Here is a 27947-nt window from a genome sequence, read left to right on the forward strand (position 1 = left end):
TGTACCTTCCAGGAGAGATTTCCATCTGACTCCAAAGCCTTGACCCTCACAAACAGCGTTGTTTGTAATGGCCCCTGGTTAGAAACTCTCAGCCTAACGAGCATGCAGCATAGCCCCAGAAGTCTCCCCTCCTATCTGCATAAATTTGGGGTGTAGAACTCCTGCATATCAAGCCTCACTTACTCATAAAATGCCGGGAATCGTTCCACATTGCTCTTCCAGAGGAGAGTTTGTTTTTATAATTATTTCAGATAGAGATGTTTCAAAGTCTACATAAATGCATAATATTATTTCTGATTGTGCTTTCTTGGTATTTCTTTTCCTGTAACACCTAGTTAGCCATTCTCCAGGGACCACGTCAAGGACTTTTGTAATCCATATAGCTTTCCTAAGCTCTTCTAACTTTCAGCAATCCCAACCACATCACTGACCTAGTTTGCAATGACTCACCAGACAATGTGTTGGGTCCTCTAGTAATACTTTGTTAATTCCAAGTTATCCTTGCTGCTGTTGTTTCTCAGTGTGTGTGTCTATCTGCGCTCTCCAGTTAAGCTGTAATCGACTTAACCACTGGGCTTTGTCTTATACTCTACTTCTCACAACCCTTGCCTCTTAAATTGGTTAATGTATGTTTGGTGACTAATTGTACACATAATAGCTACTTGATAAATGTTCTTAAGAAAGGGACAAATTAAGTATTTTCCCTGGTAATCCTCTATACCAGGCGTCGCTGTGAAAAGCTGCATAGTTGAGAAAGCATCATTTCAAAAACAGGAAAAATCACCTGTAAATTATTTCAGGGATTTAACTTCGACATTATGTTGACATAAAAGAGGCTTAAAAACAGCTATTAGAAAATAGACAAAAGTAGAAACAAATAAATGAATGAGTGAATGACAAACCTAAATGCCGTGAAATGTGAAAATGATACAAAATGTTAAGCTAATCCTTTTTTCTTCTCTAATTAATCTCCACTGGGTGTGGGGAATAGGGAAGAACTGGGGTATTCGTAACAGGCAAACATTCCTGATTCCTGCCCTACTAAAGGTAGGGACATTAGGAGAAAGGATCATCTACTTGGAAAATAAACTGGCATTGCTAAGTCTAAATGATTGAGTCAAGTGCAAATTTTATAGGCCAGATAGAATTTTCACAAGTCCATTGACTGTTGAAAACTACTTGTACCCTGGCTCAAAGGGCATTTTCTTGCTGTCTGTAGTAAGCGGTCTGTAAACTGTGTTAGGGACCTGAACCAAATGCTGGCCTTTCATTTCTCAAACTGTAGCTTAGTAATCCCAGCCCAGAAGTCATATACAATTTAGTAAAATTAACAGCAGAACGTAACTATGCTTTGTTCCCTCCAGAAGTAAAATGTGAAGTTTCTTCCCATTGGAAGTCTACTTATTGTTAATTTCAGATGTTGGGACACCATTTTCATCCAGATGTTAGAGAACAGAAAGAAGCCTTTTTTAAAAGTGTAACTTTCATTATTCATCTAGGTTTTTTTCAGGGTCCCTGAGAAATGCTAAGATTACGCCTTGTGTTTGAGAAGTAGAAAAGGAAAAAGGGAGGAAAACCACCTAGAGAAGTGCTTCTCAAACTTTAAGGCACTCATGAATCATCTGGGGACCTTGCAGATTCTGATTCTGAAGGTCAGAGGCGGGGCCTGACATCCTGCATTTCTAAAGAGCTTCCAGGGGTTGCTGATGCTGCTGGCCCACAGACCATACTACTTTGAGTAGCAAGCTTTATAGGCCATAGAGGACATTTTTTTTGTTTTTTTGTTTTTTGTTTTTTGTTTTTTGCATGGAGCACAGATAACTGCTCTACTCTAGGTTACAATTCCAAGGAAATAATGACTAAAGAAAAATACTGCCGTTTCAACACTTCTGAGTCATTTAGTAAGAATGGAAGGTTAACATTAGCAATTTAACATTTCAAATGTGGTGGGAGTATTTATTGATGTATAATTTGCATTTTGTTCCTGCCAAATCTTTTTACTCTGTTGGCTCCAGGGAGTTTGAAAGTCTAGGACAGAATTTTTCTTCCTAGGTTTGTTTACATATTGTGGAAAAGAAGTGAGCATCTTTGGAGTTAAGGAGAGTTAAGACCCAAGGAGAAGAAAGAAAAAGACTATGAAAGCTTTTTAAAATGTTTATCCCTGTGTAAGATCTCCAAGGCCCCTCCCTTGACCCAGTAGTAGCAAATGGAGCCACAGTGATGGCTGAAATTGAATATCCCACTAACTTGGTAAAAGTTGGGCAGGCTCACAGTCAGACTTAAATCATTTTAGAGAAGTACAATAATGTGGCATTCCTTGCCCCCTGGTGATATGCAGAAAATACATACCTGCTTCCGACGAAATTTAAACATGGACTGTTAACAAGAATGTACCCTTAAAGTTTTGTAAACTCTACAGCAAAGGAAAAAAAAAACTGCTACAGAAAAAATAAGGATTTTTTTTTCTAGCTTTACCAGTGACCTATACTTTCATTTCTTCATGTTACTAATTACAGAAACTTTCAGCAGAAATGTATCACTCTTGGGCATCAGTTAGTTCTAAACATTTTAGCCCTGAGGAGCCTCTGGTGACATCTGTTCTGTTGTTAGTTTTGCTCCCTGACTAGGCTGTAACTTCTAAGCTCAAGAATCATGTCTTCAGCTACTTTTCTTTAGTCCTAACTTAACCAAGAGCTAGGCATTTAGGAAATGCTCATATAAATGCATTGACAAATGATTCTGTATAATTAGCTCTTCATCACAATATTTTTCATCATCAAGAAATAGATTTAAAGGAGATATTTTCAAACAGTATGGATGTATCATCCCTTTACCTTTATGTATGTGTCTGGTTGTGAATAGTCAGCACGTATTATGGTTAAACTCAAGAAACAAGGGAGGTTATTTTCTAAGTCTGCATCATAGCAGTAGAAATTTGGAAAAAAAAAAACATAGAATTAATTGAGTTGTAATCAAGAAAATTATGTGACTATAAATTGTAATATTTCTAAAATATGCCCACATATGCCAATCTATTGTAAGAAAATGTTCACAGAGGGAAAATGATGGAAATTCCTAGAAGCTTTAGATAGATTCTAATGATTGGAAATAAGTATTACAAATGGTCCACATTTTAATGTGACTTCTAGAATTTTTTGGAAGTCATAGTATCCTTTCACACTCTTATGCTGCTTGCTTACAACATACACTTTGGCCACATTTTTCTGTTAGGAAATATACTAATGATCTGTGATCATATTTACCACTTGGGGATCTTGGTGGCCAAGATAAGGAATTTGGACTTTACTCTGATTACATGGGAAGCCACTAGAGAATTTTAGCCAGTGAGGTAGCATGATCTTACTTATGCCTTAAAAAGGTTAATTGTTTTGGTAGTTAATTGAAGGAAGGCAAAAGTGGAAGTAGGAAGACTAGTTAGGAAACTATTTGATTATTCGGGAAAAAGGTGCTGGACACATGGGCTATAATAATAGCAAAGGAGATGGAGAGAAGTGAATGGATTGAGATGGAACTGAAAGAACTTGTTGATGGTTAAATGAGTTGGAAGGAGTTAGAGAAAGTGAAGTGACAAAGATGACTCAGAAGTGTTTGGCTTAAGTACCTGAGTGGATGGTAAAACAATTTTCAGAGATAGAGAAGAATTTAGGAAGAACAGTTTTTTTCAGACATTACTCGAGAGTTCTGTGTTAGGATTGAGATACCTATTAGATACCAACTGAAGATGCTGAAGAGGCTGAGTAGAGTCTGAAGTTCAATGGAGAGGCTCAGACTAAGACAGACATTTGGAACCATCAATGTGTAGGTGATATTTAAAGCCATGAGACTCGATGAGATTCTCTTTGCAGGGGGAAAAAAAATCTAGAATATTGGAGGGAAGAGTTTTGTGACAGGCCAATATTTACGGGTCAGGCAGAGGAAAAGAAGCCAGTAAAGGACACCAAGAAAGAACAGTCGGTGACCTAGAAGGGACACCAAGTGGATCAGGCATCCTCAAAGCTAAGCAAAGAGCATATTTTTAAAAGACAGTAAGGTACTGGGTCAAATGCATCTGAGAAGTTAAGTAATATAAGAAATAAGAAGGGACTATTGAATTTGATAAGAACAGGTTTAGTGGAATGGAAGGATTAGAAGTAAAACCAAAGTAGATTGAGAAGAGGAGAAATTAGGAAGTAGAGACAGCCATTCAGGCAAGGACTTAAAAGATCCAGGAATGGAAAGGAAATTCCTGGGAGCGCAACCCCTAAGAAGCCGAAAATGGAGTATGCTTTCCATGTAGGTTTTCAATTCTTTTTTGGTGGTGTTCTTTAGAAAGAGAAATGTCTGTTGGGATTATTGTTTGAAATGGTGTTAGTGGCCCAACCATTTCTGGCTTCTATAGATCCCCTTTTTGTACATGCTCATTCCCTTAAAAAGAAAAAAAAAAAGAAGAAGAAGAAGAAGAAGAAGAAGACTAGATTTTCTAATTTAGGGCAAGGGGCTAATAGCAAACCAAGCTCATTTGTAATCTAAATGGTCATACATTATTCTGGTTGCTCTTCAGTGGCACTAGCTGCTGCTAGGAAGTTCATTTTACACACACACAAAGACACACACACACAGACACACACACACACAGCATTTGCTGCAGATCCTAAACTTGAAGCCCTGGATCTTCCTTACATCATTTACCCAGAGGTATCTTTGTTAACCTTCTTAACTTACATCCACCAGAAAGCAGAACAAGGCAGAAGTTGTGTGGGAGTTCTGTTCCTCCCCATTTCCCCCCTCACCTCCTGGCCTCAGCACAATAAATACTGTGTTCAGAACTTGGCTAACTGCTTCTTTTCCCACATTCGATCAGGGAATACTTAAAGCCATACAGTGTCCCTGTTCTGCCAAAAAGCATATGGGGCAGGTTGCCCCTTCAGGCTGACACAAAGACACACTGTGCAAGACATCTATGGCCAGTGGAGTGGCCGTGTATGGGTTATCAATGAGGCTTTTGACTTTTTCTTTATGTCATATTGTCATTACATTAAACAGAATTCAAACAAGGAAACAAAATTTATATTCTAGACTTTTAAGGCATTGCCTGCCCTATAGCTATGAAACTTTTCTTTTTCATACCTGGTATAATTCTCCATTTTAAATGATGTTGTGTGCTTTGATTACCTTTTTGACTCTCATTTAGTTGTCCATTTTAAAAATTTTAACTGAAGTTAGATTTAGATTTAAAGTTCAATACCCATAAAGGATACTTCTCAATAGAGCCAAGAACTTCAGAAAGCACAACAAAAAAAGGTCAAAGTTGAAAAAACTAAGCATCAGGTAGGTACTTTACTGCCCAGGGCCATGTCTAGGTAGACTGTCACCATATCCATCTACATTTGCTTTCTAGTAGAGCTTCCATTTTCTACTGCAAAATAGTTTCTGGAACCACTTCCATGTTGGCCAAAAGAGAGTGTCAACAATTCCTTTCCAAAATTGGCCTTTAGAAAGTGAATCTAAAATGTCTGATTCAAGTATGTGAGGGGAGCTGCATCAAAGTTTTCATTTTTACTACATACAAAAGTAACAGATAAATCCATAAAATGTATACATTTTTCTGCTAAGACTGCTAATTAATTTAAAAAGAGGTTGTTAGAATAAAAGGTCAGAGAGTAAATATATTACAGGTATTTATTGAGAGCCTGCTGTGTGCAGAGTTGGAAAAGATAAAATGAGGTTGCTCCTTTCAACAGACTTACAATCTAATTGAGGGAGCAACAGCATAAACATATGCGAAGCAAATAATGCCAGATACAGCATAATTAACTATCAGATGAGTGACATATATAATAAATACCATTAATTCACAAGCAATCATAATCAGAAGCACTTAACTTACTATGTGCCAGGCATTCTGCTCAGTACTTCACATACATTATTTCATTTTTTTGAAATATTATTTCTACTTATAGATGGGAATTGCCTCTGATCTTCCCCCTATTCTGGAGAAAGCAAGGATAATGGTATAAGGTAGACAAAGACCCAAGCAGACATGTTGGTCTGGGGCAAAGGTCCATTTAAGGGAATGGAGAGAAATGAACCCTGGGGCCAGCATTAGTCTGTTTACAACCATATCCCAGTGCCTATTATAGTGCCTTGCACATAATAGGTGCTCAATAATATGTCTTGAAGAAACAAATGGCCCTCTGGTCTGTGCCTGTAACCCAGATCAAGTACCATGGAATAAAGTTAATTAGTGAATTAAAGCCACATACCACATAGCTTAAGGACCCATCCCCAAGACCTCCCAGTTCCCAACTGTGACAGTAAAGGATTGCAGTGGAAAAGATACATCATAAGGGGAACAGCAATAGCAATTCCAGCTCACTGGGGTCTATTTCATGGAATCTGACATGGTGAACAGTTCATAAGTTTATTTCCAGGCTGCAAGACCCTGCAACATCTGGCCTCTTGCACCTCCACAACCTCAAATCCTTCTGTTCTTCTCTCACTCTCTCTACTCCTGCCACACATACCTCCCTTCTACTCCTCAAACCCATTTCAGGGCCTATATTCTTGCTTCATATTGCCTGGAATGTTCTTCCACAAAACATCTGTGTGGCTCATTACCATACCTTCGGATCTATAAGAGCCACTCTCCCCACATCTTCCCAGCTGCCTGGCATTATAATACACATCTATTTCCTTATGTGTTCATCCATGTACACACTAGAACATGGGTCCAGGAAGGCAGAATTCCATCTGCTGTTTTTGCCATTGACTCCCCAGCAACTAGGACAGTGCCTGGCACATTGTAAGTACTCACACACAGCAACTCTTACTCAGGATTACTTTTTCTAGCTCTGAAATACCTACTTCCAAGAGAACGAAATTTATTCAAGAAATGTTGGGTGGAAATTGAAGAGTGAGCTTGGAAATGAGAGACAGAGTGGCAGGAGCCCAGGCCAATGTGTTTATGAAAGATGCCTTTGCCCATAGAGGGAAAAATACACCTTAAAACCTCTGCCAAAGTATATGCTTTCTTAGGACACCTCTGACATGCTGAATGGCACCTGGTCTGAACAAGAAGATCTACGAGTTTGCCAAAACAACTAATTCCTGTGACTTAAGACTCACTACTACCAGTATCAGCCTAGTAAACAAGTACCAAGCAACAAGCACCACGTATGTCAGTATCCAAAGACAAACATGCTGCTGCATGCAAAACCAGACAAATGCATTCATGCAGGTGACAGCAAGTGGAAGAAATTAATCTTATTTTTATTATTTTTTCCCTTATCAAACACTAGCAAAGGACTAGATGTCATAAACCTAGTTAAAATATGTTGACTTTGCCTCAAATTTGAGTATTCGTGGTTCCAAAAGGACACTTGTTATAGCATCTGATAATGTACTTTAGAATCTTCTTTTGTGCAAATTGAGACTTCAGAGAACTCAAAATATATGGTAAATTCAAAGTAATATTATAAGTAAAATCATAATGCCGCACAACATTTTTTGAAAGTTAAATATTTAGTAATTTTACAAATATGTATTGAGCACTCCCTATATTTAAGGAACTGTGCTAATGCTGTGATGGATCAAAAGGAGAATGAGCCATGATCCTTACCTTCAGACTTCAAGCTTATTATTCATTGGGCAGTTAGATAACTAACATATCAGACATGGAATAATAAGTGCCATTGTCCAGATATTAAAAACAAAATTGGTGTTGTAGAAGCACAAAGAATGTAGAGATGGATCCCAACTGGGAGAAAGAAAAAGTGCTTCCTAAAGAAGACACTTAGATTGACCTTGAAAGGTGGATGGTTTTACACAGGATTAGAAGGTAGGAATTCTTCATTTGTTGGACTTGCTAATTTTTTTTGGTGTAAATATTCTCACTGTGCCTGATTTAAAGTTGATAACGTGATGCAACTGAACACAGAATTAGGAAGAGAAGGTGGCTCCAGCACACTACCTATGAGTCACCAGCTGAGCTCCAGACTTAATTAAATCAACCTCCTCACTACTATTTTGAATGAGTGAATTCACAAATCTTAAAAAGATCTATGATAACATTCTAAGGGAAGAGATAGTCACTTCTGTCATTCTCCCTTACATCTCCATCTAACCTTCTAATATTCTCTTTGAATATCCTTCCAATTTCAGTCATATACTCCTGGCTGGCCTACCTAGGATTGATCTTGGCCCAGTGCCAAAATGTGATTCCATTTATTCCTTTTAGCATTGCTGTGATTAATCTGTACTCCTGTTATCCCATGGCCTAGCAAACTCTTACTGATTATGGCCTGGTGTTGACACCTCTGCTGTTCTCCATAATGAAAAGCAGCTTTTGGGGTGGCTAGCTGGGCAGAGTGTTTCGCTGCTATTGTAACAGTAGGAAGGAAAAGCTGGAGGAATTACTGGGAAGATACAGGCCAGCTGAGAGACAGCATTCATATTGCCTGCTCCTTTCAGTATTCTTTGGGAAAACACCACCACCAATGTGTTCCCTGGATGTCACTACTGCACCTTTAACTGGCCTTATTACGCTAGGGACTGCATTTGAAAAGCCAGACTCTAGTATCTGTCTGTAATTGCAAGCGGATGTCTCAGCACATGCACAAGCTTATGTCAGGAGGATGTTTATGAAAAACTCACCAAGCAGAACACTGCTAGACAGGAAATAATATGTGAAGCTTGAAGCTGTTAGGAAACTTCCACATTTGTCCCTCTAAGCCAGAGATAGGACCTGTGAGAAAAGAAGGTCTTTATCATTGCGCATTGATTCTTGTTGAAGCCCTGCTATTCTCAAAATACATTAACAGCAAAATGTGGCTGCTGCAGATTTATTTGAACCTGTGCTTTTTTTAATGATACTGGTTTATCTTCCAAATTTGTTATCTATTATTTTACTGTAAAGCATTAAAAAGTGTTTGAAACCACCAGCACCATTTCACAGTTCCTGTTTTATTTGTTTAAATTCTCTAGCTCATGTAATATGCTGTATGATTTGCTGTTCAAGTATAGAGGAAATACACTCCCTCATGGAGATGTGGGGAGGTAATACTGTCTCTTGGAAGGGCTCAGAGATTTTCTGTTTAGATTACACAGGCTTCTTTAGAGCTGCCAAGAGTCATAACATGTACGAGATAATACACTTTGGTTCAGGAGAAACTATGGATGGGAATGTAACTAATTCACTGAGCCACAAAACATATTCCAGCTTAGAACTGTCACTGCACTCAGGCCTGGTGGACTTGGTATGCCAAGGGGTAGCCATGACCAAAAAAAGGATTGCAGCCTGAGGACCCACTGAGTAGTATCCAACCACAGAGCAAAAGGAGGGGGCCTGGCTGCTAAGGACATCACACATCTCACCTGGTTCTTTGAGACTTGATCCCTGAAGGTTATTTCTGCCCAAAGCCTTAGCAACCTGGCTTCATCACTATAACTTTGTGATGCTTGTGACATTGAGATAAATCAATCAGCATATACTTTATCAAGTGCCTCCTCATGAGTACCAATTGTGGCACATGGTGGGGAAACCCTAGAGGCAGAGCCCTGCAGAGGATATGGTGATTCTGACCAGAGCAAGAAGGTATAGTGAAAAGCTTCCTAAACATATTGTGTGTCTTGTCATAAGAATCAGCTGGCAGGGAGGGGTGTGGAAGGGCAAGGTAAGCATACACATTCCCAGAACCTTTCCAAAATGTAGAGTGACCAGGGACTTAGAGATTCAGACTCTATCAATCTGGGGCAGGGCCCTAGACTTGGTATATTTAATAACTACTGTGTGAGGCCCTTTACATGCATTACCTCCTGTAATTGTATAGAACGGTTGCTGTATATGGTACTATGTTTACTTGTGTTTGCACTGTCTATTCAGGGGTATTTCTAAATGCCATTGCTACACAACTGGTGAATTATGATTCCTGCCAGAACGTCGATTCTCCTACTCTCGCTCCCTTAATGACACACTAGAGAACTGGGATTGGCTGCACTTAGTCTCAGGCTGAATCATTGCCATAAGTAGATTTCCATCCCCTACTCCACCAACACATTTGCCAAACACCCTTAAAGAACAGAACCCGCTGCCTACATACAGCCTGCACCGGGAGGGCCTAAATAGTCTAGCTGGGTTTATGACAACATCCCTTCTTCAAATCAGTAAAAGCCTAAGTGCACAAAGTCTAATGTAAACACATTGTCAGGTTCTCCATAGGAAAAGACATGCCCCTGCTGTCAAGGTAGTGACTAGCAATAATAACAATGACAAAAACAGTAACAATGATAAGCATATATAACATTTACTTATCACTAATTGTATTGTAAACGAAATGATTTGCATGTACTAACTGATTTAAACCTTATATATATATAGATACTTTTACTCTCTCAATTTTAAACACAGAGAAACCAAGGCCCAGATATGTGTTTCTGTTGAGAAGTTGAGTACGAGGTCGAGTGTAAGTAGGGAAAGTTCAATTGCAGTCAGTTCTGGTCTTGGTAAGTACACTGTGAGGTGCTCCACCTCCAAGCATAGCAAACTAGTAGTTCCCCAGTGTTTGCAGAATCAAAATTAAGTTCTTTGGCTAGGTTCTCCCTGATGTGCCCTTGCTTCTTCCCTAATTCAACACATCCTCAGCTCCATCCATGCACTCCCAACACATCACAGCTCTTTACATGCCCAGGCTGTGTCTTCTGCACCTTTGTACCTTCTGCACCTTTGTTTCCTTGGCCCCAACTGCCCTTTCTTTTCCTCCACATTACCCTTTATCCCAAATTTAGCACCTGTCTCAAGGAGTCACCTTCCCAAGGAAGTTTGTCCAAATTTGTTAACAGATATTCCATTGTTCCTCCAATGCTTGACCACTCTTTCTTTATAGATCCCTGCCTAGAAAAATGTGGGCTCACTGAGGCCAGGGGGCTGCAGCTAGTTTATTTTATAACCCGGCATTTAAAAGTGCCTATTTATTGATTTGTTGGGAATAGTTAATAAATGGAGTCCTTGGTTATGATCTCATAACCAAGACCACAGTTCGTAATGGTTTCATTAACTTTGTTACTATTGGATGTGATTCTCTGCTCATGGTCTTCCTTTACTTGTTTTTCGCTTACTGCTCAGCACCTCTAGACATCAGGTACATGGCTCTGACGCTAATTAAAATTGATGACTGAGAATGACACTTCCATTTGCTAAGCCAGCACAGTTTTGTTCATCGTGCTTTACTTTTTAACCAGCACCCTCTCAGCAGTAGCATAAATCTGTAGTCTTTCCATGAGGGTACCATTTGTTCCTTTTATGTCTCGATTCATTACATATTTTCAGGAGTGTTAGCTGACTAAGACTTTTTGCTTTGTGAAAATGTCACCAAATGCACGATGAAGGCAAAGTCACCAGATGTCTGTTTGCAAAAAAATAAATAAATAAATGCTGGTTTGTGAAGATTCAAGGCTGACCAGGGCTCCCCAAGCATTTCCAGGCCTGAGCTTTGGCTCTGCACTCTCCTTAGGGTCTCATAACTGACCCCCACATTCCATTTCTGCCATCGTGGAAAAATTTGTCAACTTTACTGCTGATGTTAGGCCTGGAAATTGTCGTCCATTAGTTTTCTCAGATTCAAGCTGAAAATTGAGACAAACTTTCTACGTAATTTTGACCAAAATAACACATACGTTTATGTGCTATCCCATGGTTAACATATTTTTAAAACCACTTTATTGAGATATGGTTGGCATACAAAAATATGTGCATATTTAATGTATACAGCTTCATGAATTTGGAGATAAGTATACATCCATGAAATTATTACTGCATGTATGCAATAAACCTATCACCTACAAAAATTTCCTTTCACTTTCTTTGTTATTATTTTGATTAACTTAATTTTTTTTCTTCCTTTGAACCATCAAAACTTTCTCAAGTAATACATAGTTGTCAGTTATACAAACTTACTGAAACTTGACCAAAGCTCCTCTTTTAGTGCTCATCTTAGAGAAAGAAGTAATGAAACAAAGTGTTCTCTGATTTGTAGCAAAGATCTGTGATGGTGGTGGCAATGGTTCTAGAAAACAATGGTAATAATAAAAACTTAGAGTATCAGAGCAGCAAGTAGATTTGAAGGAATTGTTACCATGCAATTTTGCTTTCCGGCCACTTTAAAATCAAGGTGTAGTACTTTATTTACTTTAGGAAAATGTTTGCTTTTTGTCGTAATTCCTTATTGCATATGAGAGTAAATGATCTATAGATGAAGATAATAATAAAATTTAGAGAGAGAATAAAAAAGAAACACTTTCACAGCTGAAAGGCTGCTTCCCAGTTAGCTAACTGGGAGGAGTTACTGAAAAAGTACATTGAAAAGCGGCTCAGGGGCAGATGAATTGGACTCACCAGGCTCTGACATTCAGAGAGATGGGAATGAGTCAGCTCACTGTCCAGTACATCTTTATTTTCTTTCCCTTTCTTGTTTTATATCAGAAATAGATTTCTTGGCATTGTTACTGTGGGTTTCTATTAAGGACTGAAACAAAAGTATTAATAATCTGAGAGCATGTAAAAAAAAATTCATTTTCTCCTACTATACTCTCACAACACGGAATGTTTTAGTGACCAGAGATCACCAAAATGTGTGTGGTGTCGACGAAGAGTCAAACTCTGTAAAATATTTGAAGAGATTTTTTCTGAGCCAAATGTGAGTGACCATGGCCTGTGACATAGCCGTCAGGAGGTCCTGAGAACATGTGCCCAAGGTGGTCAGGGTACAGCTTGGTTTTATATATTTTAGGGAGGCATAAGACATCAATCAAATACATTTAAGAAATACATTGGTTGGGTTCAGAAAGGCAGGAAAACTCAAATGGGGGGCTTCCAGGCTATAGGTAAATTTAAACATTTTCTGGTTGACAATTAGTTGAGTTTGTCTGAAGACCTGGGATTAATGGAAAGGACTATTCAGGTTAAGATATGTTTCTTATTGGACCTAAAACTGTGCCTGGCTCTTAGTTGATTACTGCCTGGATCTGGGAAGGAAGGAAGGAAAACAAAGGGGGAAGGGGATTCTCTATAGAATGTGGATTTTTCCCATAAGAGGCTTTGTAGGGCAATTTCAAGGCATGGCAAGGAAATATACTTTGGGGTTAATATTTTTTCCTTGTCTCATAATGTTATGCCAGAGTCAGCTTGAAAAGCAAGTCACAATATACAGGGTCAAATAAAACCCACCTGATGAGAACCCATGGTTTGTAGGGCATGACTCCCCAGAACCCTTAGGTAGGAATTTGGGCAAGATAAAATATCGGAACTTAGTCCTCGGCGGGAATCTCTCCCCACACAAATTCTCCAGCAGATTCTTCAGTGGGACACCAACTGGGTGTTCTCTAATTCAATTCAATTCTGACAATCTGTCTATCTACCTGGAAATAGCATCAGATAACCACAGGTTTAGGGCTCATTCCAACAATACTGCCCCCCACTTCAGATGCCGACTGCAAGTAATAGGTTGTTACCTATACTTCTAGCCAATCAGCTGTAAATTGGGGTTCCCACAATCTCCCCCTCAGGTTTGATAATTTGAGACAGCTTGCTTGCATTTACCAGCTTATTAGAAAGGATATTACAAAGGACACAGATGAAATGGATAGGGCAAGGTATGTGGGTTGGAGTTGCAGAGTTTCCATGACCTCTCTGAGTGCAGCATCTTCATGTGTTCAGCTATCCAGAATCTCTCGGATTAAGACATTGGCCACTGGTGATCAAATTAACCTTTAGTCCCTCTCCCCTTCCCAGAGGTTGGAGAGTGGGGCTGAAGTGTCTCAACCTCTAATCAACTCTTGGTCTTTCCTGTGACCATCCCGCATACTGAGGCTCTCCAGGAGCCCCCAGGCATCAGTCAACTCATTAGCATACGAAAGACACTTATCACTACAGAGATTTGAAGGATTTTAGGAACTGTGTCAAGAAACGGAGACAGGGTCAAATATGTATTTCACAATATCACCAGTAGTTTCACTGGGAGGTAAAACTCAATATTTACTGTGGGCCTGAGCCATGCTGACCCTCTAAGAATAACTTAGAAGTAATGTGATCAGATATGGGGAATTCTGGAGAAACACCTTTCACCACCAAGCCCAGACAAGAGATGCATACTTTTTTAACTGGGATGCTTACAAAGCAACCCACTGTACTACTTCAAGGTAGAGTGACACTACATTCACCATTTTTCATTTTTTCCTTTTTATGCCACCTACTACTAATGTCAATCAAATTACAACTGTGTTTATAATGGATGAACTATGGACCATCTCACATCATAAAGTTCTGTTTCTCTCATGTTGAGCTTTTCACCTCCCTTCATTCCCTCCCTACTTCCAGGATCATTCACGTTTATTTCTAAAAATAAACTTTTTTTACTGAAGTTTTTTTCAAACTGTTTAAAAAGAATTTATATTTCTCCTCATTCTTACAAATAAGATTCAAGTTTAAACTCAAATAATGTAGGAAATTTTTTTAAAAAATTGTCCCCTACTGTGTCTAGGCTTGAGGCCAAAGGTAATTAAGACCAGGTTTTCATTTGCTGTGATTTTTAAGAGTTTTTATAGAGGTTAGGTGCAATTTTAATTTTTAAAAGGGGGATTATTATGAGAGGAGAAATCATACTTTATCATTTGAAAATGATGCCATAACAGGTGTTAGCAGAAAAATCAAACTGTAAAATATTTTAAAGAGATTTATTCTGAGCCAATATAAGTGACTGTGGCCCCATTGAAATGAGCGAGTTCCCTGATCCCTCTCACAGAGCTTGCAACAGGGGTGTGGCTCACCTGTTCAGTTGCCCCACTGCTCAAACTCCTAGGGGGAGAATACAGACGGTCAGATGCAGAGGCTGGGGCAAGTGCCTTGGCCCCTTAGCCCCGAGGTAGTGTCTAGGGGTGGGGTGCCTGCAACCCCAGTGTTACAAAGTTCTTTCAGCTTTGCAGTCCACAGACAGCTTGAGCATTAATCAGCTCAATGGACCCTCTGCCTTATAGCAAGGGCAGAGGGACAGTGTGACAGCTTTCTGTATGCCAAGCTCTTGCCCAGTGTCCTAGAAAAATCAGATCATACAGGGGCTCGAAGGACGAGTGCAAGGTTTTATTGAGTAGTGGAGGCGGCTCTCAGCAAGATGGATGGGGAGTGGGAAGTGGGGATGGAGTGGGAAGGTGAACTTCCTCTGAAGTCGGGCAGCGCAGTGGCTGGACTCTTCTCCAACCTCCCCCAGCCAAGCTCCTCTCAGCATCCAGATGTTCCTCTTCTCTCTCTCTCTCTCTCTGCTGCATCATTTCACCATCTGTCTGCTGGTGTGCCGATCTGTTGGTCTGCTGGTCTGCTTCTGGAACCTCGGGTTCAGAGTTTATATGAGTGCAGGATAGGGGGTGTTTTGGGCCAGAAGGCAGCTTTTTGGACATGAAAATGGAAATGCCTGTTCCCATTTAGGGCTGCAGGTCTTCAGGCTTGAGGGTGGGGCCTTTGCCCAGGAACTACCCTCTTCTACCCAGTGTTTCCCTGTCTCCTGTCCATATCACCAGTATACACAGTCTCCAGGAGTCCTGAGAAAGTGTACCCAAGGCCGTCAGATTCAGTTTGGTTCTGTATGTTTCAGGGAGGCAGGAATTACAGGCAAAGACATAAATCAGTACATGGAAGGTATACATTGGTTCACCCTGAAAAGGCAGGATGTCTTGAAGTGGGGACTTGCAGGTCACAGTTTGGTTCAGAGATTCTTTAATCTGCAGTTGGTTAAAGGAACAAAACTTTGTACAAAAGCTGAGAGTTAGCAAAAAGAAATATTTAAATTAAGATAAGGATGCTATGTCAGAGTCAGCCACAAAATGACCTGTTTAGCAAGATTAATGGCCTACAGGTGTGATTTAACCCTTGCCTTGCATGGACTAAGGTCTTGTTTATAATTTAGTATCTTATTGCCCAAAGAGTCTATTCTGTCAGTCTTATTATCTCTATTTTAACATTAATGCTGGTCACTTGTGCCTAAACTCCAAAGGGGAGGTATATCCGACCTGCCTTCCCGTTGTGGCCAGGAACCTTTCTCTGGAGTCCCCTTGGCCAGGAAGGGGTCCATTCAGTTGGTTTGGAAAGCTGAGGATTTTATTTTTAGTTTACACGGGGACATATCAGATTGTTTTGACAGGGATGACTAATGGTTTTCTTCTCTTTCTGTTTCAGCCACAGCAGCTATCCTTAGCAGAGAATCCTGGAGTCTGCAAAGTGTTAATCCAGACCTAAAGACAAGTAAGAATTTCAGTCCTTTTTCTTCCTTCAATGATATTTTCCGTGTTTTAGTGTAATTAAGCTACTATCCTTTCTCTATGTTATTTGGGATGTTAGTAACTGGAATAGTGACCGAGTTGAAATTTTATAGGCAAGCAAAACATTTTTTAAGGATTTATTTTTTAACTTCGGATATAGTTTAGATGTTTGTCCCTTCCAAATCTCATGTAATCCCCAATGTTGGAAGTGGAGACTGGGAGGAGATGCTTGGGTCACGTGGGCAGATTCCTCATGAATGGTTGAGCACCCTCCTCTTTGTGCTGTCCTCACCATAGTGAGTGAGTTCTCCTAAGATCTGGTTGTTTAAAAGTGTGTGGCACCTCCCCCTTCAATCTCTTGCTCCCACTCTCACCCTGTGAAACACCTGCTCCGCTTCACCATGGTTGTAGGCTTGCTGAGGCTTTCAGCAGAAGCAGATGCTAATAAAGCCTGCAGAACTGTGAGCCATTTAAGTCACTTTTCTTTATAAATTACCCAGCCTCAGGTACATTTTTATAGCAATGGAAACAAACTAATACAACTTCTCTGCAAGGCTGCTTTTTTCTATTTTTGCTTATGCTTGGAGGTTAAGTAAGGCCAAATTAATGAAGGAGGAAAAAAGAGGAAATGATAAATCATGGATCAACAATTATTTATTGAATTTAGGAAACTGACTCTTTTTATAAATTCTTTTTAAAATTATTATCATTATTATCTTGAAGTATTTATCTAAGGATTACACTGGTAGAAAGTTAAACTTTTCTCTCCAACCAAATTGCCTTAAGCTTCAAAATTATGCCTTCTTGTAAGCTCTTTCTTACCCTTAAAATGACTTTTACACATTCCCCCCTGATCTTTTGACAATCTCCTCTTCAACCACAAGACAGAACCCCAACATCAGCTCTGTGGGGAAGCTTCTCCAAATTCTCTAGGCCTGAACAATTTTCTGCCTTCTCTGCTTCCGTGGAACTTTGTCCTTTACTACATGATAGCATTTACCTCCTGATATTTTAATGTGTGTGTTAGCGTTGCATATAGAACTCACCAGATTGTGTGGACTACATGAATGAATTACTTCTATTGAACTTTAAGGCAAAGCCTAAATTTTTTTTTTTTTTTTTTTTTTTTTTTGAGACAGAGTCTCGCTCTGTCGCCCAGGCTGGAGTGCAGTGGCGCAATCTCGGCTCACTGCAAGCTCCACCTCCCGGGGTTCACGCCATTCTCCTGTCTCAGCCTCTCCGAGTAGCTGGGACTACAGGCGCCCGCCACCACACCCGGCTAATTTTTTTTGTATTTTTAGTAGAGACGGGGTTTCACCGTGGTCTCGATCTCCTGACCTCCTGATCCGCCTGCCTCGACCTCCCAAAGTGCTGGGATTACAAGCGTGAGCCACCGCGCCCAGCCCGCAAAGCCTAAATTTTATGCTTCTTCTAAATCCCTTACATCTCCCAAAAAAAATTCTGATCCAGAGTAGTATGTACTTGTTTAATTAAATTTTAGGGATGGATATTTTTCATCAGTGGAAGTATATGCTAGAGTCCATATTATGCAATAAGGGAAGGGAAGACAGTGTACCTAAATCAGTTAAGATACCGCTATTCTTGTTGTTATTCTGGAGTCATGAAATCATAATTTGAATTTTATGACTAAATTGCAGAATTAATTTCCAATGTGAGATTTTAACATTATTTCCTTGGAGGTGACCAAAAATGAGAGTTGGTAGTGTTTTTAACAACTGTCATTCAATTGTCAGTTGTGCCAGACCACAAATCCTTTATAGCCCTCCTGTTTAAGAAGGATCTGACATGTTAAGCTGCTCCCTAATTAACACAAAGATTGTAAAAGAAGTGGCTCTTTGGTTCTGTTTGGGTTTCCCAGCCAGTATATTCCAAAGCCTTCCATCACTCAACAGATGAGTGATGTGCTTTATATTCTGTAAGGAAATGAGAAGTAATCGGTTGAAATCTGTTACTAATGGTACATGCTTCACATTGAAACCATCTTCCTGACACGAACATAATACTTTGCCCTCCACTCTCCCCCAAAGTGGCAGTAGGATTTCTCTAAGTAATTTTCTTTATTAAGTCACAGGGTCTAAGAAGCGTAAACATTGTGCCTTGTTGAAATATAACCTCTAGGTATGGAGGATGTGTTGAACAACTTCCTACCAGTCATTTGGCATATGTTGATTTCCTGTCTTCATGATACGTAAGACGACTAGCTAATTTCATTCATATGTGGTAAATCACATAGATACTGACTTCTCCTATCTTTCCAGCTTGTCCTTATCAAAAGTCACCTGCTCTCTGTCCCAGGAACGACTAGCTAAAGTAACCTATATCAGTGTCTGTAACAGTGGGCACCTATCATAGTGCATATGCTTGAACATATCGTTACCTTTATCATCACGAGCCTCACATCCAGATGTGACAGACTCAAGTGCTCACATCATCTCACTCTGTCACTGTATATGCTGTTACTGTGTCACAAATATTTAACAGTCTGCTGTGTACCCAACCTTTAGCTGTGTGCCCTGAGGGAGACAGAGTAAGATACCGCCCTGACATCAAGGAGCTCGTATTCTCCCTAAAGAGATAATTTCACATGAAAAGTTAGTGTTTAACATGAAATGTCCTGAGAATATACAATTATAATTTACACGTTTCCTATGTGTACTTTTCTAAGTTCTCAGATTCAAAACAAAACCCCATGGAAGAAAAAATGAAATAAAAACCCTGTCAGGACAAATCCTAGCCAGAACTGACCAAACATAAAAAATAAATGCCACTGCCCTCTCCAAGTCACCTTTACTTTATACTTGGGTCTAAGAAGCCCAAACATTGTGCCTTGTTAAAATATAACCTCTAGGTATGGAGGATGTGTTGAACAACCTCCTACCAGTCAGTGCAGTGCAGTGACCATTTAGCAGCATCTCCCTCCTCTCTCCTTCCACCCCCTGCGCCATCTCTCCTTCCTTGCGTCTATCTTCCCCTGCCAACAATAATTTTCTTACATTCGAAGTAAATATCTTTAGTGCTGTCCCTACTACCTAAACGTTAAACTTTAAACCTTTCCCAAGACACTGAACACTCACCCCTGCTTGTAAGTTCAGGCTACTTACCATTCCCCAGGCACCCTGTGTTTTCCCACCTCTGGTACACTTCTCATGTCATCGAATCTGTCTTCCTCCCACCTCACCCTCGATTCTGTAAATATAAATCAGTCCTGCCCACCTTTAAGTTCAGTCAAAACCTGATACTCATGGCCTGAAGCAATCCCTCCCTTCTCCATGCTGCTCTATGAGAGAGGTCATGATATTTCAGTAGCTCTGGAGAGACACATATGGTCAAACCGGACCAGCTAAAATTAACCCATACGATGCACAACCTAAAGAATCACCTCTTGCTGTAACCTCTTTCTTCTCTTGCTCACCAAAAATTATCTGTCCCATTTGCTAAGTAAGCCCTTAGGGCTTTGCTGTGCTGGCAAAAAGGTCTTAATCCATGTGAGTGTGCATTTTTGTGTTAGTGAGCACATGCTAACATGCCTTCCACAAATCAGTTTCTTAAGAAACATTTTCTGGGAAAAAAAAAGACCTATTTTGGGTTAGTAACCCCAAAAGGACCTTTCGGTTCACATACGTGGGTAGCAGCATACTCCACTTATGCAAAGGTCAGCCCAGGGTAAATATGAGCAAAAACACATACTTAGGATAAGAAGAATGTTGAGGGAGTTTACAGTTTAAAGAGATATCCAGACAACTTTTTTATATTTTAAAGAAGTAACGCTATAATTTTACTACAAAGAAAACTTCTTTTTGTTTCTGGGGAGAAGAATAAAAAGAGTTACAATCTCCTAGAGAAAAGCAAAACATTTTTAGTATTCCCAAATAAGACAGGCACCTCAGCTAGGGTACTGTGGTTGCATGTTCTTTGTGCTTTTTCAATAATTTTATTTCTCTGTCATGATTATTTATTGGCAGAAGATTTGTTGGGCTAAATATATAAGACTTCTTAAACACATATAGAGAAAAAAAATTAGATGATTGCACATCTTTCTGAGGGAGATTTTTCCCCTGTTTTTAAAAGTCATTGCTTTTCACTGAATTTGTTATGTATTCCTATAAAAGTGTAAATTTTGTGATTGATAGCATTTTTACCTCAAAATAAAATGAATATCCAACTGGAGCAAGTTTTATTGACTGCCTATTGGAGCATAAATTAGTCTAAGATTTCATGAAAATAGACATTTGAACATGAGTATTAATGGCTGAGATCAGAGTCAAGTTTTGAAAGGATTCCAAAATATTATCATATTAGATAGGCAAGCAAATGAATTGCTTGAATGCTAGAAGTTCACAAACATTCAGACAATTGTGAGTTACATTAACTTCAATAAAAACTTTTGCAGGACAAAAATTTAATATAGTAAACTTCATCTTGCTTGTCCAAGTCCGTATACATTCTTAGCTGGACTCTTGTCTAGCTTCCTAATTTTTCTTCCTACCTCCTATTTTTCCTTATTCCAAGCCACCATACTCTCTTCTTGATTAATTCTTCCTGCCTACCTCTGGTTCATCGATTCATCTGCCCAATCATCTATAGTAGCTCCAAACTTTTTTCTAAATTATGAATAAACTTATCTCCCTGGCATTCAGAAAATTCAACAGCATTCATCTTACACACTTTTTTAGCCTTATCTCCCTTTTCTCCTATGTACTCCTATGTTTATATTCCCTGCATTCTTGCTTCATTATATCCATTTACATTGACCCTTTTACCAGTAATTTCCTCTTATTTCCTCTCAGTCTGAAAGAGTCCTTCGTAGATTTTGTCCTATGAGCCATATTTCAAATATAACTTTATCCACAAAGCTTTGCCCAGTTCCCCCAAGAGGATGCTGCTTCTGCTTTAGAATTGTAGGCTTTTTTTCCTCTCTCGCAAGGAGAGAGAGTGTAGCACCGTGGTTTAAGTACTCAGCCTCTGGAGTAAGCTTTAGTTTAAGACCCAGTTCTACTGCTTACTTCCTGTATGATCTTCTCTAAATTTCATAACCTCTGTGTCCTTTTTCTTTCAATCTCTAAAATAAAAATGCTAATAGTACCTACCTCATAAGATTGTTGTGAGAATTATAAGTGTTGATATATTTAAAGTAGTTAGAATAGTATCTGGCCCTATAGTAAGCTTACGTGGTATTTATTGTATTCTCTTATGGCTCTTATTTTATTCCAATGTGTATTAAATTGAACCATATGAAATTGCCCATGTCAACTCTATATTGGACCCTAAAATCATTATGTCATTTGGTTCAACCAAATGTAGTGCTTTTTGCACCCCCCCTTAATAAATTGAGCTATCTCTAAAGATAGGGACAATATCTTATACACCATTATATCCTACAGTACCTGCTACATACTTGACACATGCTGAGTATTTCATGGATGGTTATTGAATTTTGCACACACACACACACACAAACACACACCCACAGCAAAAAACAAACAGAAGCCAAGCCCTCCCCAATATCTTAAGTACTCTTTGGCTACCAGGGAGTTTCCTTCACGCCGTTCAGTAGTCATTTATGAAAGGAGAGTAATAAAGATATAGAGGAGGAGAATTTTATCTTGTCTATTGCTGAGTATAAATACTATGCCTTTCCCAAAAGCCTTCCACAGAACCTTTCCTTCAGTTCAGGGACCTAGTGTCATGGGTTGGTCTTGGATAACTTTTGCAGGACATATCAGTTCAACTGCCAAGGGAATCATAAATAGTCCTACTCCTGCCTGCAGCCCACCACTGCCTCTCTGCTTTCATTCTTTTTTATCAGATATTTTCAACATCAAGAACTTATTAGCTGATAATGCAACTAAATTAAGTATAACATAAGGGAAATGTGTCCTGGCAGGGATAGTATCTTAGAGTGAATGTACAGTCTTTATTGGTTACCAAAAAAAAAAAAACAAAAAAAAAAAACCTTGAGCTTTGGACAAACAGTAGAGAGCAGAATTGATACTGGGTTCTGACACGGAAGCTGACATTAAATTATTGACAGTCTACTTGTTTATAAACATTCAATAAACAATTTAGTAAGGAAACATAGATTCTTGCAATCCCTTTTAAGGAAACAGTGTTTATGTTGGCTCTCTCTTGTACCCAACCTAGTGCTCAGCCTTTCCTGACTCACATAAGCACTAATCTCCAGATAACACCAAGCATCCTAGGGTTAATATTTATCCCTCTTCCTTGTTCTCTGAAGTAAGAGGAAGGCAGGTAAAATTATGCACTTTATGTAAGAAGAAATGGAGGTACAGAGAAAACAGCTTAAGTCTCTTAACAGCCCGAGAGAGTGAAGAAGATATTGCCAATGCAATGAGTTGTAACTGTCCCTAGGTAAGTAAAATATTAATTAAAGCATACAACTATATTAATAATTCAAACAACATTCTTTACTTATATGGACTTTGCAGTGACTTTTTTCCAGCCTGAAATACTCAGATAATGACTGCCACTAGTTTCACACATGTTAGTGCTTTATTATATACTGCTTTGTTTTCACACAAAATTGTTGAGAGATAAGAATTTTTTGTAAGAAATATTGGGTCTTAACTTTTTTATCTCCCTTCAACTTCAAGCAATTTTCTGAGCAATGATAAGTGGTAAGTAGATATTTACCACTTAGTTTACAAGAGACCTGTTTCTGTCTGTGCATTGGCTTAGGCACTGTTAATGAAACCTTTGGAATGCAGGTCCCTTCTGGTTGTAAACATATACTGAGGTCTTCTATTTCTTTTGGAGCTCAAACAGTAAGAAAATAGTTAGAAATCTGTTTGTGGGCATAGGTCTCTAAAAGCCTTAATCTTAGAAGTGAGTAAAAAAAAACTTTTAGGCCAGACGCGGGGGCTCATGCCTGTAATCCCAGCATTTTGGGAGGCCGAGGCGGGCAGATCACGAGGTCAGGAGATCGACACCATCCTGGCTAACACAGTGAAATCCCGTCTCTACTAAAAATACAAAAAATTAGCCAGGCATGGTGGCAGGTGCCTGTAGTCCCAGCTACTTGGGAGGCTGAGGCAGGAGAATGGCGTGAACCCGGGAGGCGGAGCTTGCAGTGAGCCGAGATCTTGCCACTGCACTCCAGCCTGTGCAACAGAGCGAGACACCGTCTCAAAAAAAAAAAAAAAAAAAATTAGAGCCTAAGAAGGATGATTAAGCATCTTAACTTAAATTTTCAGTATGCCTGTGTACACTCTATATACTGACTTCTAGCATGGTTTCTTTGCCAAAGCATAACACACATTTTTTAAAGGGATAATTCAAAACAAACATTCTTTCACCCTGGGTGACCCCAATGGGTGGTGAACACTTTTTAGTAACTCTTGAAAGTTAAAGCATCCAACAGTTGGTTGTGACCTTTTTGGTTGTCACCTTCGAGTTCTTCTAGCTTATAGCCCACTGATTTGCTGCTTAGTTCCACAGCTTCAAAACCAACTCTAATCACTGCTCCCGAGAGAGCCGTAGCTTCTGCACACGGGAGCCTCTCACCAGGAAAGGATACCTGAAGTCCAGAAAGGCCCTTTGTTCACACTGGCTCCTCCTAGTGGGGAACAGTTTTTTTAAATAATGTACATTTATGCACTGGGAAAATTTATTAGTTAGATGTAACCAGACTTTAATACAACTTAACCTACACACTGAGAAAGCAGACATTTACATAAAGATTTATGGCTTTGACAAAGCGTTGAATTGTAGTTACCATTAAATAGTACTTCAAGTAATTGTGTGTCTCGTGGCACATACATGCAATATAAGGTACTATATATTTAAACCAAAAATAACAAGAGGTGATCATTTGCTAAATAAAGAACTTATTACTTAGGAAAAAAAGTTACACAACTTTCAAAGGACTCTTAAAAATGTAATATGATCTATAGGAAATTTATTTGCATATAATTCACAGTATCTGGTACAAGGTAAGCTACCTCTGTGTTTTTTTTCTTTAGGTCAACAAATATTTAAACCAAGGGTTGGCAAACTGACCCTCAGACCAGATGCTTGTTTCTGTAAATAAAGTTTTATTGGACCACAGCCTTGCCTGTTTGTTTCAGATTGTGGCTACTTTGAGGCTACAGTGGCAGAGTTGAGTAGCTAAGACACAGAGCATAGGTCCACAAACCTAAAATATTTACTCTCTGGCCCTCTAAAAAAGAGTATGCTAAACCATTCTAAACAGAAAAGCAATTAATTCTTTTTTTTCAACTCTTATTTTAGATTTAGGCGGTACACGTGCAGGTTTGTTACATGGATCAATTGCATGTCTCTGAGGTTTGGTGTACAAATAATCCCCTTACCCAGGTATTGAGCATATTACTTGATGTTTTTCAACTCACACCCCCCTCCCAATCTTTCCCACTGTAGTAGTCCCCTGTGTCCACTGTTGCCATCTTTATACCCATGTTTATCCAGTGTTTAGCTCCTGCTTATAAGCAAGAACATATGGTATTTCGTTTTCTGTTCCTGCGTTAATTCACTTATGGTGATGACTTCCACACGCATCCATGTTGCTGCAAAGGACATGATTTTGTTCTTTTTTATGGCTGCATAGCTTTTCATGGTATACATGTACCACATTTTCTTTATCCAGTCCACCATCAATGCACATCTAGGTTGATTTTATGTTTTTGCTATATGAATAGTCCTGTGATGAATATATGCGTGCATGTGTCCTTTTTGTAGAATGATTTAATTTTCTTTGGGTATATACCCAGTTATGGGATTGCTAAGTTGAATGGTAGTTCTGTTCTAATTTCCTTGAGAAATCTCCACACTGTTTTCCACAGTGGCTGAACTAATTTACATTCCCACCAGCAGCTATAATATGGTTGTTCGTTTGTTTGTTTGAGATGGAGTCTCACTTTGTCGCCTGGGATGGAGTGCAGTGATGCGATTTCGGCTCACTGCAACCTCCGCCTCCCAGGTTCAAGCAATTTGCCTGCCTCAGCCTCCTGAGTAGCTGGGATTACAGACGTGCACCACCATGCCCGGCAAATTTTTTTTATTTTTAGTAGAGACGGGAGTTCACCGTGTTGGTCAGGCTGGTCTCGAACTCCTGACCTCGTGATCTGCCCCCCTCAGCGTCCCAAATACTATACCTCCTCTCAGTATAATATGGTATTTTAAGGAACTAATCAAGTTTGTACTGGTTACCATCTTTCAGTCTCCTGTTATCTTCAATTTTATAATTGGCATTAATGACAATACAGTATTCACTTTATAAATTTGCTTCATAGTAAACTCTTCTGAAATAAATTACAGTCATGCATCACTTAACAGTGGGGATAGGTTCTAAGAAATGCATAATTAGGTAATTTCATCATTGTGTAAACATGAAGCGTACTTACACAAACCTGGATGGTACAGTCTGCTGCACACCAGCCTTTATGATATAGTCTATTGTTCCTAGGCTACAAACCTATACAGCATGTTACTGTACTGAATATTCTCAGCAATTGTAACACAATGGTAAGTATTTATGTATCTAAACATAGAAAAGGTACAATAAAAATATGGTATTGTAATCTTATGGGACGACTATCACATATGCAGTCTGTCGTTGACCAAAACATCATTATACAGCACAAGACTATAGTTGAAAATTTTAAAATACATATGTGGGTTGCACTGTATTTCTGTTTGCAGCATTGATATATACATTTAATGGTTTGTATGTTTGTGCTTGCATTCATAAACATTAAAATGTTACAGGAAGCATATTTGCTTGTGTAAAAAAAATAATTTTTATTTCTAATGACGTATAAAATTATTATGGTTATGTTTAAAGAGGCTTGAAGAGGTATTATGTTTATTTGAAGAGGCAACGGAAACGTCACCTTTGTCATTGACCAAAACATCATTGTGTGGCTCATGACTATAATAGTGTAAAGTAAGGATTAAATGTATCAGCTAATCAATGTAGACATATCATTCAGTATTATTAAAGATACTCCATCCAATGAAGCCTGAACACCTGTAAATGCTTGGTGATGGATGGAAAGGGCAATTATTTGCAGCTGGACTGTCTGAGATATGTCATCGTTATTGCATAATATTTATTTAATGAAGGATCAATGCACCATACAGCTCCAGTTTGAGAGCACATTTGACATTGTAGTTTGTAGATCTTTTATAAACTGACTGCTATCATTGAATTTTTGCTGAAGAATAAAGACAAAAGATTCTCTCTTTAGGAAATTGTGCACTTTAAAGACTCATAAACCCGAAACCTCACAGAATCATAATAGATGTATTTTCAGAGACAATTTCTGAGTCCTTGACATATTCTCAAATGTCATTCATGTCTTCACTACCGCAGGTTATCTTTTTATTTTTATCTGTCATGGAAAAGCAGCCTTTTTCTTTTTTTATCTCTTACTATGCCTTAATAAATAGAATTTAAAACCCCAAATTTGAATTATTGTGAAGGCCAATATTTGTAGCAAATCCATCTATGCTCTGTGTTGTCAGCACATATGGTTTTGTGCACCTGCTACCATGAAATTCTGCCAGGGTTATCCTCAGAGAAATGGAGAGACACCTGATGCCATCCTTACTCTGACAGAAATTTTTCTTGCTGTGAATTCCAAAAACTTTTGAAGTTATGCATCTCTTGCATTGAACTTCAGTGGCTTGTGTACACATAGTATCTTCCTTTCTAGATTGTAAGTTCTTTGAGAGCAGGGACTGAGTCTTTCTCATCTTTATATGCTCTGCCCCTCCACTCTTGGTTTAGCCAGAGCCTTACAAAAAGTAGAAGCTTAAATAATGTTTATTAGATGAATATCATACTAAGTTCCAGAAATTACCTGAGAGCAATTGAAGGGAAGTGTGGAGGGAGAGGTGTTAGCATAGATTTCATAGTGTTTGAGTTTGGCATCCTTTTCCTCAACACGAATACTAACACAGATAAGTAACCTAACTGCCTTCTCAAATCTGAGAGCAGTAGATGCATTTTCTCTTTGGGGACTTTTCTGTCTCATGTGGGAAAAGCAAACAAGAAGGTCCTGCAAAAGTCTTGTGGGTATTTATTCTTATCAGTGGTTGTGGCAAACTCTCTTACTGGTTTCAGTTGGTCCCACAGGCTATGTGATGAGGACTTTAGGGTTTGGGGAGCTGGGAACCATGAGTTGTCTCTTATGTGTGACCTAATATACTGCTAATACCCCACAAGCTTCAATTTATCCATCTCGAAATGGAGATACTAACATCTATCTCAAAGGGTCATTGTGAGGAGTGAGTAGGAACGTAGAAAGGTTCCTAGCACAAAGTAGATATGGAAGATATGGAATAAGATGTTAGGTATTTTATTATTTTTACTGCTGCTGCTGCTGTTACTACTACTGCTATTATTATTACTACTCCTGGAAGAGTAGGACTTGCCTGGGACACTGACCCTACTTACCCCTTCACCTCATGCACCAAAACTTATCTCCTATATAAATTCATGTATATTTTTCTGGAAGGATAAGAAAAATCCTTCATCTAGGTAGCATATTTTATATTTGAATAGTTTATGTTTCAAATCCCAGAGAAGGCCTATACAGCCAAATTTGAAAAAAAATAAATTTAAAAATAAATATTCAGTGTTTCATATA

The 27947-nt window shown here is 39.0% G+C and overlaps 1 protein-coding gene across 1 annotated transcript in view; it reads left to right on the top strand.

Annotated features, from left to right (window-relative positions):
* GHR (growth hormone receptor) overlaps positions 1–27947 on the top strand; it is a 316033-nt gene that overhangs the window by 207580 nt on the left and 80506 nt on the right. Inside the window, exon 5 of the mRNA XM_032135754.2 lies at positions 16217–16282. Coding sequence (XP_031991645.1) covers positions 16217–16282 — 66 coding nt within the window. The remainder of the gene's footprint in view (positions 1–16216; positions 16283–27947) is intronic.

This window comes from Hylobates moloch, unplaced genomic scaffold (assembly GCF_009828535.3).
Source record: "Hylobates moloch isolate HMO894 unplaced genomic scaffold, HMol_V3 SCAFFOLD_17, whole genome shotgun sequence".
Classification (NCBI taxonomy): Eukaryota; Metazoa; Chordata; class Mammalia; order Primates; family Hylobatidae; genus Hylobates; species Hylobates moloch.